At 40.9% G+C, this 17,237-nt stretch overlaps 1 protein-coding gene across 12 annotated transcripts in view; it reads right to left on the bottom strand.

The window, feature by feature from the left end:
* The window catches only part of NCAM1 (neural cell adhesion molecule 1), a 337,891-nt gene extending 321,394 nt beyond the window's left edge, over positions 1-16,497 (bottom strand). For 3 of the 12 annotated variants that reach the window (XM_053924127.2, XM_045204028.3, XM_053924130.2), the window contains exon 1: positions 16,108-16,494. In XM_053924127.2, the coding sequence (XP_053780102.1) occupies positions 16,108-16,159 (52 nt within the window). In that variant the 5' untranslated portion in view covers positions 16,160-16,494. Of the gene's footprint in view, positions 1-16,107 lie in introns of all 12 variants that reach the window. The other 9 variants (XM_045204022.3, XM_053924126.2, XM_053924128.1 and 6 more) reach the window with 6 other exon arrangements.
* Positions 16,498-17,237: the final 740 nt, after the last annotated feature.

Genomic DNA, 17,237 nt, shown 5'->3' with positions numbered 1-17,237 from the left:
ATAAAAATACTCTTTTTACGAGAAGGGGAATGAACTGCCTGCATGACCAGTTCTCTTAATTGAGTCTGACCGGTAATTTAAATTCTAATTCCAAAGCCAATTTAGCTCAAAATAACCTCAAATAGTAATTGAGGGCAGTTAACAGACTCATTTTCAATCTCTTATTGAAATATCACACAATGTCCCTTTTTTGCTTCATTATGACAGATGGTTTTCTTTAATGAAAATTTAAAATTTTAAGCATGCCATGAAAAACTTTAAGTTAGACACACAAAAGGGAAAAATCTGAGAAAGGCATAAATAACTTTTAGTTATCTTTTTCTGACATCTCATGGTTATGTTTGATATCATTCCACAGGAGTATTACAAATGTAATCAGAACAGTTTAGAAAATGACCTAGATAGAATTTTTTTACAAAGCTATTGAATATATTTATCTTGTATCTCAGGCTCCTAGACTCACATCACGGGACACAAGAGTTACTCCATAAATAATTAATTGAATGATCCTAGTAAATGTTCCTGCCACCCAATAAGGTTGGGACACAGCCGTTTGCAAATGCCTCATGAAACTGCTCTTATCCTGACCACAGCATCGCTGCCAAGCCCAAGTCTTCATATCCAAGAAAGGTGGCCACCCTGGAATCTTCTGAGCACGACTTTGTTCAAAAGCAATTCTTCAAAACTGCGACTGGCCCTCACTTCCTCAGTTGTCAATTCCCTTGAAGTTGCCTTCACATTCATCTTCTTAGGTCTTTGCCTTTGATGAACCCCTGGAACATTTATTTTTCAAGAACTCTGCAGGATTCTTGCAATATCAAAAATTTCATACTAAAACATGTGAGATAAAAGATCCCAAAAATCAGCTTTGGCTGGCAGCAATTATGAACCCTGAAAGAGACTGGTCATCAGTGGGTTCTCTCAGTCTGCTCCAAAATTAAAGCTAACAATCCCCCTCATGCCAACCCCTATGGCCGCCTCAAGCCGCTAACTTCAACCCAACACACACACACGCACAAGCACACACTAAGCAACAAGAGGGCAGAGGCCATGTAGCTCATCTCCCATCCTGCACTTTTATTAAGAGGTTAAGTCACAGGGACTTGGTTCTTGGGGATATCAGGCATTATTACCGAGGGCAGAAGGGCTGACTGAGAATAGGATTAAATGAAATCTTGGGTACTGAATAAAATACCGCTCAAATCATTGCTCCAACTCAACTTAGAGAACAAAGTAGTCAGACCTAAGTCTGGCCCTATAAGCTGAAAAATGTTGGGTTCTCTTCAACTGAGCAGTCCAAGAGAAAATGTAGGTACTAATGAATAGAGTGGACATCCTGACCCAAAGGGGGTCTGCAGTGAAGCCCACCCACACACAGCTTCTCCACAGCTTTTCAGTGTTTTGCTCCTAATTACTAATAGAGCCAAGGGTCATTAAAATTAGAGAAATGAAATAAAGCATTGTGAAACATAAGAGAGTAACAATAAAGAAAAATTAAGAGTACAAAGAGATGATAAAGGAAGCAAGGAAAATTTTCTAAAATACTCAGCAATGTAAAAGATGTTGCATCAGGAAATAAGAAGAGTATGTTATCAAAGAGACATTCAAGCAACAAAAAAAAGAGCACTTAGAGCCTTGCTGGCGTAGCTCAGTGGACGGATCATGGGCTACAAACTAAAGGGTTGCCTGTTCGATTCCCAGTCAGGGCATCATGCCTGAGGAGTGGGCCGAGTCCCCAGTGGGGGCCATGTGAGAGGCAATCACACGTTGATATTTCTCTCTCTTTCTTTCTCTCTCCCTTCCCCTCTCTAAAAATGAATAAGTAAAATGTTTTTTAAAAAGGAGCACTTAGATACTAAAATTACGTTAGCAAAACAGAAAATTCAATAGAAAAATTGGCAAAAACCTGAGACAACCTCCCATAAAGTAAAGGGGGGAGGGGACTAGGAGAGACAAAAAATGAATAATAATGCAAAGAAGGTAAGAAAAATTAGCTAATCAATTCAACTTCTGAATAAGAGCTCCATGAAGAAAAAACAAGAGAAATGAAAATATCAAATAAATAATACAGGAACATTTTCCAGCAAGGAAAGACATGGATTTCCAGGCTAAAATGGTCCACTGAGAACCTACTCCAATAAATTAAAACAGACCTACATCAAAGCATATCATTGTGAAATTTCAGAACACTGTAGACAAAAGTGGCGGGTGGGGGGAATCCTAAAATTTTCTAGAGGAAAAACAAACATGTTTTACAGAAAATATCAGGAATGAGAATGTACTGGATTTCAAAACTACAACACTAAAAGCTAAAAAACAAAGAATAACATCTCCAAAATTCTTAGGTTGAATGCTCTCCAATTTAGAGAGTTATATACCAAGCTGATATAAATTAACTGCCACAAGCCTAGAAAACCAACAGCTAGACTGAAGGAGGAGAATTAGATCTAGGACATATGTCCCCAGGGGGAGAAATAAAATAACCATGTTTGAACATATCAAGAGTGGTTTTATACTTTAGTCTGAGAACTTCACAATTAATTAGTGATAGGAATGTAGAAAGCTAACAAGGGAAAGCAAAGGCCATTGTAAACTCTAGGAAAGCCAGAAAGAAAGAGACTAACATCAGAGAATTGTTTAAAGCTCAGCTGTGAATAGTAATATCTGTAAACATTAAATATTAAGAGTCGGAGGTAAAGAAAGTAGGAGAGGGCGAGCAGTGTGTACTCTGATCCTCCACAGGAAAAAGAAGAATACTAAACCTCTATAGGAAAAAGTCAATAAAAAGTATTTAAACCTAAAAAATTTAAGAAAGTATAAATAATAGAGATATATACAATAAAGTAAAAGCACTGTTAAAAACAGAAAGAGCTCAAATATATAGAAGGTGTTGCTTGTGGGGGTCAAAATCAAAAGTGGGGTGGGTAAGCGGGGGTATGAAGGGATAGCAAAGGGTTGGGGCAGGAGACTAATGTGTTTTGTGACAATTCATAAAACTAACTTTTTAAACAATGTAAACATTTTATTTTGCTAAAAATAAAAATTAAATTCAAGAAAAAAGGGAGGAATGACAACCAATTAATTCCAATTGCTTGAACTGTTAGGATCTTCAATCTCAAAATATACTTACTACAACTTAACAGACAAGAGAGAAATTGGCTGACCACCTTCTCTTAATGGTAAATAAATAGCTATGGACTTCAAACCAAGATGAGAAGCTATATGCAACAAAATCACTCTATAAGAATGAAATACGAAGTCTCCTTCGTCCTAACTCCTTGGGTATTAGGATGTCTCATGAGTGGATTTTCCAGAGGAGTAACACTAATTCTATTACCTCTCTCATTCATACTTGCCATTGGTGAAGCCAATGGCATGGATGTTTATGTTTGTTTTATTGTTCCAATGACTTCTTGATGTCATACATCCTTCAGTGCCTAGCACAGAGCTGAACATAAAAGACATGTATTCAATAAATGAATCCACATAATGGTTGCCTATTGCTTAAATAGGCCATAGTTGGTTGTTCCAAATAAGGTTTAATTATGAACACCCATTATTTATACTGCAGCATCTTAAAGTCATTCCTTTGGCAATACTAAATAAATGGCTAAGACTGACATGCTTTGTGTGTTCTTGAGTCTGCTTTTCCTAAGTTTTCCACCCACTCAAGTTACTACATCTTCTTACTATCAGTACACCTATACCTAGCAGTCATGTTTCCTTGATTCTAATCTAAATCTAGGAGTCTTGATAAATGTGGTAGAAGCTAGAAAGTTAAGAATATATGGACTCTTTCTGAATAAAGGGTTAAGGGCTTACCTATGAGTCAAGGATACACATTTCAGTGCCTGGACTTTGGGATATCCATTTTGGCTATCCAGAGGCTTCTTTCCCTTAATGCTTCATTCTTCGTGTTCCAAAGAATAAAGGTTGCCAGATAAATGTCTTTCAGATTAATGAAGTGTCACCAATATGATCATTAGTAGCAACCATTATTTAAATGTACTAAATTTTATGGCACCACCTTTGTGGTGAATTGACAGGTTTAATATTAACCCTATATAGTAGAAAGTAAAATTTATATAAACCAATTTTTTTAATTCCACTCTTCTCATAATCAAGATCTATTAGACTTTGCTTTCATAGGAGGTAAAACAGCTAAGCAATCAGCCATGGCATTTCTAACTCAGTTACAACTCATGGTGATCCTGAACTCTCAGAAAATAAAAAATAAATGGAAAAAATGTTATTCTAATTATAATCAATACTTAAAAGCAACACTACTCATACATCTCTTCACTGTGAACTTTAAAAGAGAAAGAGGAAAATGGCAAAATATTACTGACCTTAGTATGCGCCAGACAGTTGTATATATTGCCTCGTTTCCTTCTCACTAATAATCCTATTAGGTGGGTGCTATTCTCTTTGTTTCAAAGATAAATAAACTGAGTGTTGGAGAGACTGATTAACTGGTTCGATGTCACTGAAAACAGAAGAGCCACCTTTCAAAATGCAAATGTAATGCCAAGGTCTACAGGGAGCCCCCTATGGTACCCAAGGCCTCTGCAACACGGAGATACTAAATCAAGAAAGTAAGATAATTTGTAATTAAAACTAAAACCAAAGAGCTTGTATTGGATTTACATCTTCTCATGTCCATGACAGCAGTTCTTTAAGGTCACCATATCGTACCCTGAATCCAATTCCCACACAGTAACTGCAGCTTAACTGGTGACTGGTAGCCATATCCATAGCCAGAATGAACACCCACAGTTGAAGTACGAACAAAAAAAATCATTACAAAAGCAGTCAATCACAACCGTTTACACTCCTTTGCCAATCTGATAAAAACAATGCACCCAGAGTGTGACATGCTGGACAAACTTTAGATTTTGCCATCCATGGTCAGAAAAATTTTTAAAAGGCACAGAAATCAAGGTATGAATATCATGGGCAATGATGCAAGAAGACAAAACTGTGTCTAAAAATTGTTTTCTCACATGACAAATGAAATCACTGGGGGAAAACTTTCAATGTTCATTTCCTCACATGAATCCATCCCATTGTCCTTTGCAAGGTTTGCAACTCGCCTTTTGCCTTTCTCCTTATACTCCTAATCACCTTTAATATCGCTACCCTCTTTTGATTGCACTATTTGTTTTAGAATCTGAACAAAGGCAATATATACTCATTAGAAAAGTCAGACAATATAAAAATCACCTTTTGTCACTGTCTTAAACAGTGAAAGAGATTTTTAAAACAAAATTGGGATTATACTTATAAATAACATTTGTTTCCAACTTTTTTTTTAACTCAACATTATTATCCTTCTGTAATCTAGGTGTTCACATCACTAGGCTCTGGCCTCCTCCTTTTGTTCACTATCACTTTCTGAATTATGGACAAGATACCACTCCAGTTGCTACATAAATACTACACTATAAATACTTCTGGGTGTGATAAAGACTCCACGATGTACTGATTGTAATTCATGGTGTTTTCTCTGAATGGAAAGAGGGTAAATATATAGACTACTACTGCCTCTCAGTTTTCTTGGCCTCTTTAGCTGAGCTCCCTCCTGCCTCCTCCTAAACATGTACCACATAAACTACCTCATCCACCCTTCTGCGCAGAGCTCAATCCTTCCTACAAGCCTCCTCAGCTCTCACTTCGGGAAGAATTCTCCAAGTGCTCCTGGTACCCAGATAATCCTTATCCTACCTCTGAAATCTTAGCTACACATTTGGCTCTAGATGCTACCATGTGTCTCAGTTATCTTTTCATTCTCGGGTAGACAGTGACTCTCTGAGGTCAAGGTATTGTATTTTCGAGTCTTTTTTGGTTTACAGTACACCCTGCAGCTAACAGATTGCGTAGATGTTCAGTAAGTGTTTTCGCTGTCATTGCTTCTCCCTCTCCCACAAAACCCATTAATTCTCTAGCTTGTACCTTCACTGCACTACAAATTGTTTTACCCTCTCTCTAGTCCTATATTCCTCGATCTAGGACATTAGTTTTCAAACTCTTTTGATTGGAGCCATAATAAGGTACATGTTTTCCATCACAACCTGGTCAAGAAAAGTTTCACAAAACAATACTTACCCTTACTACATAAGGCATACCCTTTTCTATTCCATTCCATCCATTTTTTCTTCCCTTTTTCCTTTCTCCTTTTTAATGCTGGCTGAAGCCAACTAAATAGACTTCACTACTCACAGCTGAAATATATTGACCTTCAAGTTAAGATACTAGACTACGCAAAGTTTTTGTAAAACCTACTGTGTGTAAAATTGAAGTTATCCACCTTTCATCTAAGGTAACCCCCTTTCTCAGTTCCCCCATCATACTGACAGTACCACGATTATTTCATTCCCAGGAGTTGGTAACTTAAAATTTTTTCTCTTTCTGTCCATTTTGGACCTAGCAACTAATTCTGCTGGCTGATTTGTCATCTCTAACATCTTAGCTGTGTGCCTTTTATATCCTTATCCAAAGTCATTGCAAATGTATCTTTCCAAGATTATCTGCTTTATAAAACATATTACAGTTAAATTTCTTTAACAAGCTCCTCTGCTACAGAAAATTTGACTTTATAAGTCTTTTTAACTATGTGTCTACTAATAAAAGGTGTACCTGTGAAGTCCTTTGGTTTGCAATCCATTTCACATATATTATTTTATTTGATTCTCAGATTCAAATCAGGAAATTACAGTTCAAAAAGACATTAAGTACCTTACATAAATTCACTTGGCTAGTTAGGAGCAGAGCCAAATCTTGAACTCAAATCTTTTTAATCCAAGCCCAACAGTACCCTTTCCCTACATACAAGTCTTCCTACCACATAATGCAAGAGACTGTCATTGGACTTCCAAACTAGTTTTAACTTGTTCCCTTATCTCCCAGTCTCTGGGTTCTCCGTCATCTAGTCCGTCTTAGATAATGTAACGAACATCCTTTAACTAACCTACTACTTTGTCCAGCCAGTATTGTGGCTGCTACATAAAAACCAAAATTCCCTTTAAGTACTGCAGTAATCTCTACCAATTTGCTCCTGCTTATCTCTCTGCTAATTCATGGCTGGCAGCATACACAGAGCCTAGTATAGCAGATGTTCAATTACTATCACTCACCATAGTTGTAAATATTTTTAAAAAGTGATTTCTTTAACATTTACAACCGCACCCCTTGCCTTTGTCTAGCATTTCAGACTTGAATAAGACCTGCCTCAATATCCAGTCTGCCTTCACAGCTCGTCAATACCAATTGACTCATCTGTGACCCAGCTGGACTCATCTCTTTCTGCAGAGAAATAGGTCCTTCCTCTCCCTGTCTATCTCACGCCCCTGAGGTCCAGATCAAGCACTAGCTCTTTCACACCTTTTCTCAGACATTAAAACCAACCAAGATGATTTCTGCCTTTCTAAACAATGTTCACAATTAATACCTGCCTCCTTCTTTTAGGTACTTATTCATATAGTACCTTTCATGATGTCTTCTCTCTCTGAACTAAGTAAGTGTTTTCTCCCAGCCCTCTGGGTGCCTACACAGAACCAGTACAGGAGTCTTAACTTCATTTTCCCCCATTAGCCTCCAACACAGAACTGTGAACCTCATATTCACAGTACAACTGTTTAATAAACATTTCAAAAATTAATCTCTATTCAAGATGAAATTTTTAAAAGGACATACTGAGAGCCTATTACATATTACCCATTTTACATATGTGATTTTATTTAAGCTCACCAAAACCCATAAGGGAGTGTCATTATCTCCATATTGCAGACTAGGATGCAGGCTCAGAAGTGCAGCAACTTGCAGAATATCAGTTTCAGTTAGTGGGCTCAAGCCAGTCCTGTCAGACTTCAAAGCTCTTGATATTGCCCCTCCACCCTGCACTCCCCACTCTCTTTGGATGGACTCAGTTCAAAAGCCAAGCATACTCACATTTGCTTACCATGGATTCTGATGCTTTTATGTATTCAAATCATCCTAACTCTTGAAAAGAAGGAATTGCAGCCAACTAATATAAGTTATAGCCTCAGCTTCACCTGTGTAAGTCACTTAACCTTTCTCACACACAGTTTCTATTTCCAGATCTCTCACAATCTAGACTTGGAGAGTATTTTTCTCCTAATCTCTGGCCTTTGCACTGTTCCCCAAAAGGATCATGCATACTCATAATTCAAGGTGTTACCTCTGCCTGAATCATCCCTTCTTCCTGCTCCATCTAGTGAAGGCGAACTCACGCCCCCTACACAGCTGGGGGGTTCCCAAGCAGAGTAAATTTCTTCCTTCCTTTTGCTCCAATGGCATGTATTCGTGTCTCTATTTGTAAGTATAGTATATCTCCCTCCCACACTAGACAGTATGCTTTAGAGACAGAGGGACATCTTACTGGATTTTATAAACTGAAATCCAGCAAAATTCCTGAAACTATCTGACCTTCTCCAGATTTCAGGAAGGTTTGCTGAATGAAGGAATTCAAAATGTTTGCTGTGATTTGATGTTGAAATTAAGTAGTCAATGAGAAGACCATCACCTTTCACATTTCACAGAGTTCTTCAAATGTTACCTCCTCACCTGCCCAGCCACCCAGTCACAAGCGAACTTCCCCTGGTAATCTCTCATAGTACCCTCTTCCTTTCCCCAGTTTTGATCAGAATATGTAATTATAAATATATGTGGGTTAATTGTTTAATGTCTATATCCCCCCACACTATTTGACTGGAAGCTCCATGAAAGCAGGGATGATGCATGTTTAATTTACCACTATATTCCCAACACCCAGGACTCAGTACTCAATAAATATTCAACAAATAAATAACATGGAGACTAAGTGATATAATGAATATCAAAAACTCTGAAAATTATATAGTGACTTTTATAATTATTGGTATTATACATCCAGTTTATCTCCTCTTAGATAGCTAAAATAAAATCTTCCATCTCTTCTCCAATATCATATGCCTTTAGTTGGTAAAAATACTTCCTGCCCACCAATAGGGTAGTTATGTCAGACACATTTGAAAATAAGAGCAATTACTTTGTTTTATTCCAGTTAGCAATTTACAGGAATATCAGCAGTGAGAAATGCTAAATCACCTCAGATCTCACTTAAGATTTTCTGTAAAATAAAGGTCAAATAGCTCCTTCTTTTTAAAACTTTGATTTTGATACATGATTCTAATCATCAATGCACTACACAATAGCCTTTATGAGGTACATGTTTAACAAGCTGGAACCTTGTATTCTCAAGCAAGTAGACCCAAGAAGACCAACACAAAGTTGCTAACACAGGATAGGAGTGGGCTGGGCCCTCCATTGCATGGGCTCCTTTCAAGTCTCTGGGGGGATGGGGATCTGACAATGAATTCTCATGCTCATATGTTTTCTAAATTTTGAAAAAGCAAATGCATTTTTTTTAATTTTCCTTAAAGAGGGCTTTCAAAATTGTATACCCTTCAGGCTGCATGAAACCTAGATCTACCCCTATGCTAATTAAGGGCTTTCGACCTTATACTGAGGCCACTTGTCTCTGTGTGGGCATATTTAACAACAAATTTTTTAAAGTTTAGTTCTAATCATTGAAGAGATCATGTTCCCATAACATCCATTTTAAATCCTTCTAGAAAGAAAGCACTGTCTAAATAATTACTTTTTTTCTAAATCCCTATACATCCCTTTTTCTCATTAATAAACACAGCTTGAACGCACGGAAGTCCTGTGTTCTCTAAAATAATCACAACAACTCGAACAAGTAGGTATTGCTAATGTTCCCATTTCACAGAAGAAGAAACTGAAACTTAGAGAAGTTAAATAATTAAATGACCTGCTTAAGATCAGATAGCTAATAAGGAATATGTGTGGCTGAACTTTCAACCTAGGGTTGTTGAAAACGCTTAGTCTCTGTGCTATACTACTTTTAGGTTCCTTGACAGCAGAAATAATGTCATCTCAGTCCTTTGTAATTCCCCACAGAGCTGATCATAAAAAGCCGGCACTCAATAAACATATTTGCTCAACTGTTTAAGAGTCGATTATGTTACCTCATGTAACAATCTCAAACGTTGTGACATTACTAGGAATATTCCTAAATGGTGAAGTAATCAGATACCAAAAGCCTTTTAACATGTTTTCTCAGGAGTAACAGAGAACAGAAAATAGGTCAGATGTTGCCAGTGTTTACAGCTACAAATCAAAAAGTGCTAGTGAGACTAAGTAGTAGAATACAAGTTATATAGAAGCCTTTCAAGTCACTTGAGTGATGCAAACTTGGAATTGAACGGAAAGCATATTTACATATATCTGGGAGGAAAAGAATGCATTATAGGTTTAGTAAACCCTTTTTTCCAAAAACACACAGACACAAGATAGACCAAATGGCTTATATTTTAGTGTAGTCCTCTTTGGGTCTCTGATTGCTCGAAAGCTAAACTAATACTGCAGGAAGAGGAAAGAATGCCATCCTAACCAAAAACTCCAATCTCAGTGTCTGTACGTAGACACGGTTAAGAGTGTCTAAAGAGTAATGTATTGAAACTGCCTGAAAGGGAGCCATTTGGCAGCTGGACCAACATCAAAAGGCAGTCTCCTAATGAGTATCTTCAGCTGAGAGACAGCACTCAACATGGTGAAATGAAAGGGCACAATGGCATCAGTGGTGACACCAAATAATTTACATCCCTTTACATCAGCAAATGGTTTTGAGGTTTGGCACCAGGAGTTAATAACAAACAGGGCTGGAGGTGACATACCTGAGATCTTCAGATTGACTTCTGCATTTTATTGACCTACAGTAGTAAGTACATCTACCTGTATTATCAGTAGTAGTTTCACTTCCTTGTCTACTCATTAAAAACTCTGGACTTCACAGGGGCCCAACCAATAGGAGTCAGAGAGATCTTTGGGTATTTCTCTCTTCCCAAGAGGCTATCTCTTATAATATTCCTCAGAAACTTGCTGAGTACTTCAAGAGATGTATAAAATTCTCTTGTGAGTTTTACTCATATCTTCCTTTTTAACTAAAGGAATCTTAACCTTAGTCTTTTTTTTATTCAAAGCTCAAATAGCCATTATTATTATTATTATTATTATTATTATTATTATTTATTATATAGCCAGTTGATTCATTTTTAATTCTAATTTGTAGACCATTTTTAAAACTAGTAAAATGCTATTTGTAATTTGCTGCCATTTCCTTTAAACTTCCAGACAACTGTTAGCCTATATATGTTAGATTACTAAACTAAAAAAAATTATCAATTATGTAATCTACATTAAAATATTTATTTTGACACAAGTAAATATTTGTGTACTTAAAAACTCAATATGTAAATAGTACAGGAGAGCCTTTTTCAAATGCCTTTGTCTCTCTCCCTCAGGCTGGCTGCTCCCATAAGACTGATGGTGGCAGGTGTGGTAGGTCCCTTTCTCTCCCTCCCTGGCAATTGGTTCTGCCCTACATCACCACAAACCAGATATTGGCAGAGAAAGTTCAAACTGTTTTTAGCAACAGGTAGTCAATCACTCACTTTACACTAAGACAGGAAGGATTGTTGGTAAAATACCTTTGAAGGTCAGCCAGTGGCATTGAAGTCACTTTCAGTCCAGAGAGCAGCCACAATTCTTTAACATTGAAGATGTGAATATGGGGGATTCATCAAACTAATATTAAATAGAGGCTTTGTCACCTTAAAAATTAAGTGGTTGGATCAAAAATTTGAAAATCTATATTTTAAGCAGTGTCAAGTTTACAAGATGCTGTAATTTAAGAAACTGAGTTCTGCAGTGAACAAAAACATCTGTCATGCCTAACGACTACTTTCTGAATGACAAAATGGTGCTATTTATTTTGAAAGGCAATTAAGACATTGTTTCCTGTGACAGAAATATACAGATATAGATTACTTACATTAAATTACATGCTACCTATCTGAGGTTTAATGATAAATGTATTCCAAACAGAAGCACTATGCAAAACTCTTAGAATTGGGGGAGTTCCATGTGACTAATTTCTCCCTCTTGCTGTTGCTGTGGGTAAGCATCCAAAGAGAGCCCTTGTGAAGAGTACACCCACACCATAAATTTTTTTGCTAACAATTACTACTTTAATTCTTGAACTACCAAGGTCAAGAAAGAGCCACCAGTTAAGGCAACAAATTTTTAGTTCAATTAATTGGCATAGAGCCTTGGATGAACCTCCTTTATTGAACAAGGAAATGCCCTGCTATTTTCTGCTATTCTAACATTATTGTTTTGAAAAGATAGATCCTGGGTAAAGATATCTAGAAAGAAGTCAACAGGTTCAATCTACTGGGGGAAGGTGGGGAGAGCTTCTTTAAAAATTGACTTAAAAAAACTATGTAAGTTTTAGACTAATGAAAACTCAGCCCAATTGGTAGATCCCCAGAAAACAGTAGGGGAAAGAGTAACTCAAAAACTATCAAGTAAATGACAGGCCACGCTTCAACAATGTCTGAATTATATTATTTTTGTTTAACTCTTCTGAATTTTATATATTGTAAGTTATTTTCAGTATTTTAATATATCCTAATTATTTACTGAAAGAAAATTAACTTCTTGGTTTTTGGATAGAGTTGTGAAAGGCTTTCCACATTCTTAAATACGGCTTCACTACATTCTGTTAAATTTTGTTCAGAAAGACACATTTCTGATCTTAAAATGAAAACCAACAAAAAAATATAGCTCACCATAATTGTGCTCACTGCAAACTTTGCTGAAACATGTCTTTATTTGTTTAGTGAGGGGCATTATATATACTCTATATATGAGGGAGACCCCCCAAAACGGAATTATCTTCTGCAGGGTGGGCCCCTAGTAGTACAGGCTTCCCCAGCTAGGTGAGTGTTCTAGGAACCCATCTGTATCAGTGTATTAGCTGCTGTTGCTGTGAGAGGTTGCATTCGGTTTAAGTGAAGTTTTTTTGAAGACTCTTTCCATCCATTTGTCCATTTCATGACAGGTGCTTTACCAGCACAATTGCCCACACCACGCTGACCGTTCAGCAGTGTTTGACCAAAAATGGCATGGCCCCTGTTCCCCACCCTCACTATTCTCCTGATCTCTCCCAGAGCAACTTTTTTTTTTTGTTTCGCTGGATGAAAAAGTCCTCCAAGTGAAATGTTTTGCTGATGTGGAAGAGGTGAAACAAGAAACAGCAGAAGCACTAAAAGCCATCAAAAAATCAACAAGTTCAAAACTGTTTTGAGAGGTGGAAAAGTATCTTGCTAGGTGTATTGTATCAAATGGAGAGTACTTTGAAGGTGACCGAAGTTTAAACATGTAAGAATAAATACATAATTTAGTATAAATAAATTCTGGTTTTGGGGGTCCCCTCTGGTACATGTATGCACTAGCTATCTTTAAAAGGTAGCACAGGTGCTCTTTGTTTGAAAACCAGTCCTATCCATTCCTTGACTCTTGCGAGTTAAATTGGCAGAGGATTGTAAATTTATCAAAGAAACATATGACTTAACAGCCAGTCCGTATCAAATAATTTTTCCACAAAACATTTAAACTGCAGTTAATTCCACAGCCTTTCTCTTTATTCCTAAAGAACAGAAGACACCAAAACAAGAGGGGCAGCAGAGCTAATTCGTTTGGTATATTAAGTTAGCACACCTTATATCTAAATCGTCAAATGCACCGAGTGTCGAGAGGCTGAACCACCTTGTCCTCGAAGATGATACAACATTTGAGGCCAAATGTGTGTGTGTGTGTATTATCGTTTGTATTTTCCTACTGACCCTTTGACTGGAATTCTTCCACTTTTGTTTTAAACTGTGGTAGAAACAATAAGTATTTCTCTTCGGAAAACCACTCAACTTCTTTCTTTTGTTAAGCAACCTTTTCTGTGTTTCCCGGTCCGCCTTCGTCCTATCATCTTGGTTCTAGGGTCAGGAATGAGGACACTTTCCTTTCAGGGTCCACGGGTCAAAATGTCACCCTTGCCTCCTCAGCAGAGAACATCCTCATCTGGGATTCCCTGGGCGTGTACCCCTGCAACTCACTGGGGATCCACACACTGAGGGTTACACCCATCGCCATGATGAAAAGAACCGCTGAGGGAGCCCCCAAGGGCCTATCAAAGATTAGGGCTCCACGGGCACGTCCCCACCTATAAGGGAGGAGATCTCGGAGACACACACGCCCCCGCCCCCGCCCTTTCCACAGGTCGCGCCGCGGCGACCTACGGGCATTACGGAAAGGGCATTCCGTGGCTCTGAGGACCCCGCGGTGAGCACACTGGGGATGGCCTCCCGCTGGGGGCCCCTCGCCGGGGGCCCCTCGCCCCGGCCCATCCCGCCCCGCCCCCAGCTTCGCCCCAGCTCCCGGGGGGCTGGGCAGCGCACGCGCGTCGGTGCTCCCTGCCACCGCGCCCTCCAAGGCTACGCGCTCCGGCCAGGTCGAGGCGGGCGCAAATTTGTGTGATGGCGGGGGCGGGAAGGATGCTCCAATTTGGCGTGAAAGAGGCGCGAGTGAGATAGCACCTCCCGGAGACCACCCAGACTCCATTTTATTTCCTCGGAAACTGAGAGGTGGGCGGGGGACCGGCCGCAGGGCGGGGTTCCTCGGGCGGGAGAGGAGCAAGAACGTTGGGCTGGAACACCGGAGACTGTCCTGGTAGCTCCTGGTCACCACCCGCGCCGCAATAAAAGCCTCTCGCCGCTTCCCGCCCAGGCAGCCTCGCTCTGATTGGTCGCCATGGGAGGCTCAGGAGTAGGCTGGAGGCGGCGGCCCGGCACTGCTCCCAGCTGCCTGGGGAGGGGGCGTGCTGGGTGCTCCCAGGCCCGCCCCGCGAGCTCCCCAAGCCAGGCTCGGCCAACTCGAGGCAGTTTCTGCGACACCTGGCAGCGGCGACCGCGGCAGACAGCTCCCTCAGCCCGGCTTTCCTAGGGTACATCCCAGCACACGCCCCCAACCGAGAACGTCCGCCCACCCCGCCCCAGCTTTCTGCGGTCCGGGTTCCTTTTCTTCCCTCTTCCCGTCCACCAGCGCTTAAGCGCAAATCCTGGGGTGGGGTAGGAGAAGCAGCTGGAGGGGAGGGTGGGCACGCACGTAAGAATCTTCCTGGGAGGCCGGGATGGAAACACCCAAAGCGAAATGAATCTTTCTGCCGGCCGTGGAGGTTCGCTAGGCGGCGGCCCAGCCCCCGCCACCTATGGCAGCATCACTACTGTCTTCCTCCCAGCTCCCTATTGTTCGCACTTTGCAAAACCAGGAACCTCGTCCAAAGAAAGGAGACTGAGACGAAGCGTTTCGGGGGTCTACCTGCCATTCTTCTCTCTCATGGTGCAACACAGGGCTCTGGGTGCGTGTGAAGGCACACGCGCGCACACACGCGCACACACTAGACAGCCTCGATCACGCCCTCCTCGCCCTCCGCCCCTCCGCACTTCCTCCTGTCAAAACGCGGCGCTGGACCCTCCCATCCCTTCGAGCTCCCAGCCGAAAGCAGGCTTTGCAACTAACCAGCAATTTGGAAAATGAAAAACTAACGTCATATCGACGAGGGTGCAACAACGGCCACACAGTCCTGAGATTCTGCCCATGTCGCCCCATTTTGCAAACCGTTATTCGACCCCTGGCAGGGGGCGGCAACGGCGGCGAGCCCCACTTTATTAGACCTGGGGAAATAACGATCTGGGTGGCTACTCCGTCTTTATTGTTCACTCTTCCCGAAGCCAGAGCTGACAAGCCCCAACCGAGCAGAATCTGAGCCTGTGCGGCGGCACCCCGAGCCTCGCCATTCGCGCCGCCCGCCTTCGGGTAAGGAGCGCTACCCATCACTGTGCGGCCGCCAGCGTCTCTGAGAGCTGGGGGCTCGGATCACAACGCCCAGTCACACTAAATGGGAAGGGCGGGCGCGCTGGCGGGGCGCTGGAAGCTCGCTGCACGGAGAGGCAGCCCGGGAGGGTGCGGGGTTTGGCCAGACGGCCAGGGCTACGCGCTCCTTCCTCGGCTCCACGAAAATGATCACCCTTAGCATTCTCCATAAAACCACCGAAATAACAGTGTTCCTAGGGGGAGTAGGAGGGAGAAGAAGGCAATTAGCAAATCAAATTGAGAATTTTTTAAATGTACCTGCAGTTCCCAGGAAAAACAAAGTCCAGATGAGATCCTTAGTTTGCAGCATTGTAATCTGCTGGCTGGGAGGGATGTTCTTGCCGCGGTAAATTCTGTGCCCCACCGTGTAGCGAGTGTGGACGGCGTTAGAGCAACAGACCTAGGGGCAGACAATTGCCAGGCTGAGTACGATTAATTTTGCAGAATTGTTTTCTGCCAGCCGCTGCCGAGCTGCGTTCACGCGCTGAGCGGAGAATGAGTGACAGTCCCAGCCTCAGCACACTCGCAACTCGGAGATCCTTGCGCTGGCCCGGGTTCGCTTTGATGGAACCGGGGATGGGAGCGGGGGACTGAGGGCGGGGGTGAGAACCTCACTGTGTCCTTCCACCACGCCGGCCACAAATAGTGCCGAACATCTAGGAGGTAAGAGACAGGGGAGGCAGATGCGGCGGCCTGCAAAACGCGGCCTGGAGCAACCTGCAGGAGGAAGTGGGCTCTTTCTTACGCAGTTTTATGGGCAGAGCTGGGATTTTTTTTTTTTTTTTCCACAGTTCTCCCCCATGCCACCTCAGTGTCTCCTGTCATCCAGCCTTCCTTAATCAGGATGTTGGATATTTTAATAACTAGCAAATAATAAAAACAAAACTATGTTTTGTTAGGTTTTTCGAAGTTGTCGAATCTCTCAGATCCAAAGCTCCTTGAAACACAAGGAAAGGACTTAATTTTTAGAAAATTAGAAATTAGGAGAGGGATAGGTATTGCTGTTGCAACGTTTTGTTTAGGTTTTGTTTGTTATTTTGTTTGTACTAGCTACGAAGTTTGCCTCCCATAGAGAGGCAACAGAGCTCAGGGGAAAGATGTGGGAAGCAACTTAAGTTAGTAGAAAACACAGATATTTAGAAGGAATTTCCAAAAATAAGGAAAATGTTTCTTTATAAATGTTGAAATCTGTGGTCTCTTCATGAAGATCACCAAGCCTTTTGTGTAGGTTTTATGGTATAGGCACGATATTATTTTTCTACATAGGCACACAACCTCAGTTCTTAAAAATATTAATGTAGAATATCACCGAGGCACCAACACCAAGGGTTTCAATGAATCTTACAGCTGTATTTTGAACAGAAGAGAATGAGTGAAGAAGCAGGGTG

This window comes from Desmodus rotundus, chromosome 5, assembly GCF_022682495.2.
Source record: "Desmodus rotundus isolate HL8 chromosome 5, HLdesRot8A.1, whole genome shotgun sequence".
In the NCBI taxonomy this organism is placed as follows: domain Eukaryota; kingdom Metazoa; phylum Chordata; class Mammalia; order Chiroptera; family Phyllostomidae; genus Desmodus; species Desmodus rotundus.
This window is presented reverse-complemented; position numbering and strand designations above follow the sequence as displayed.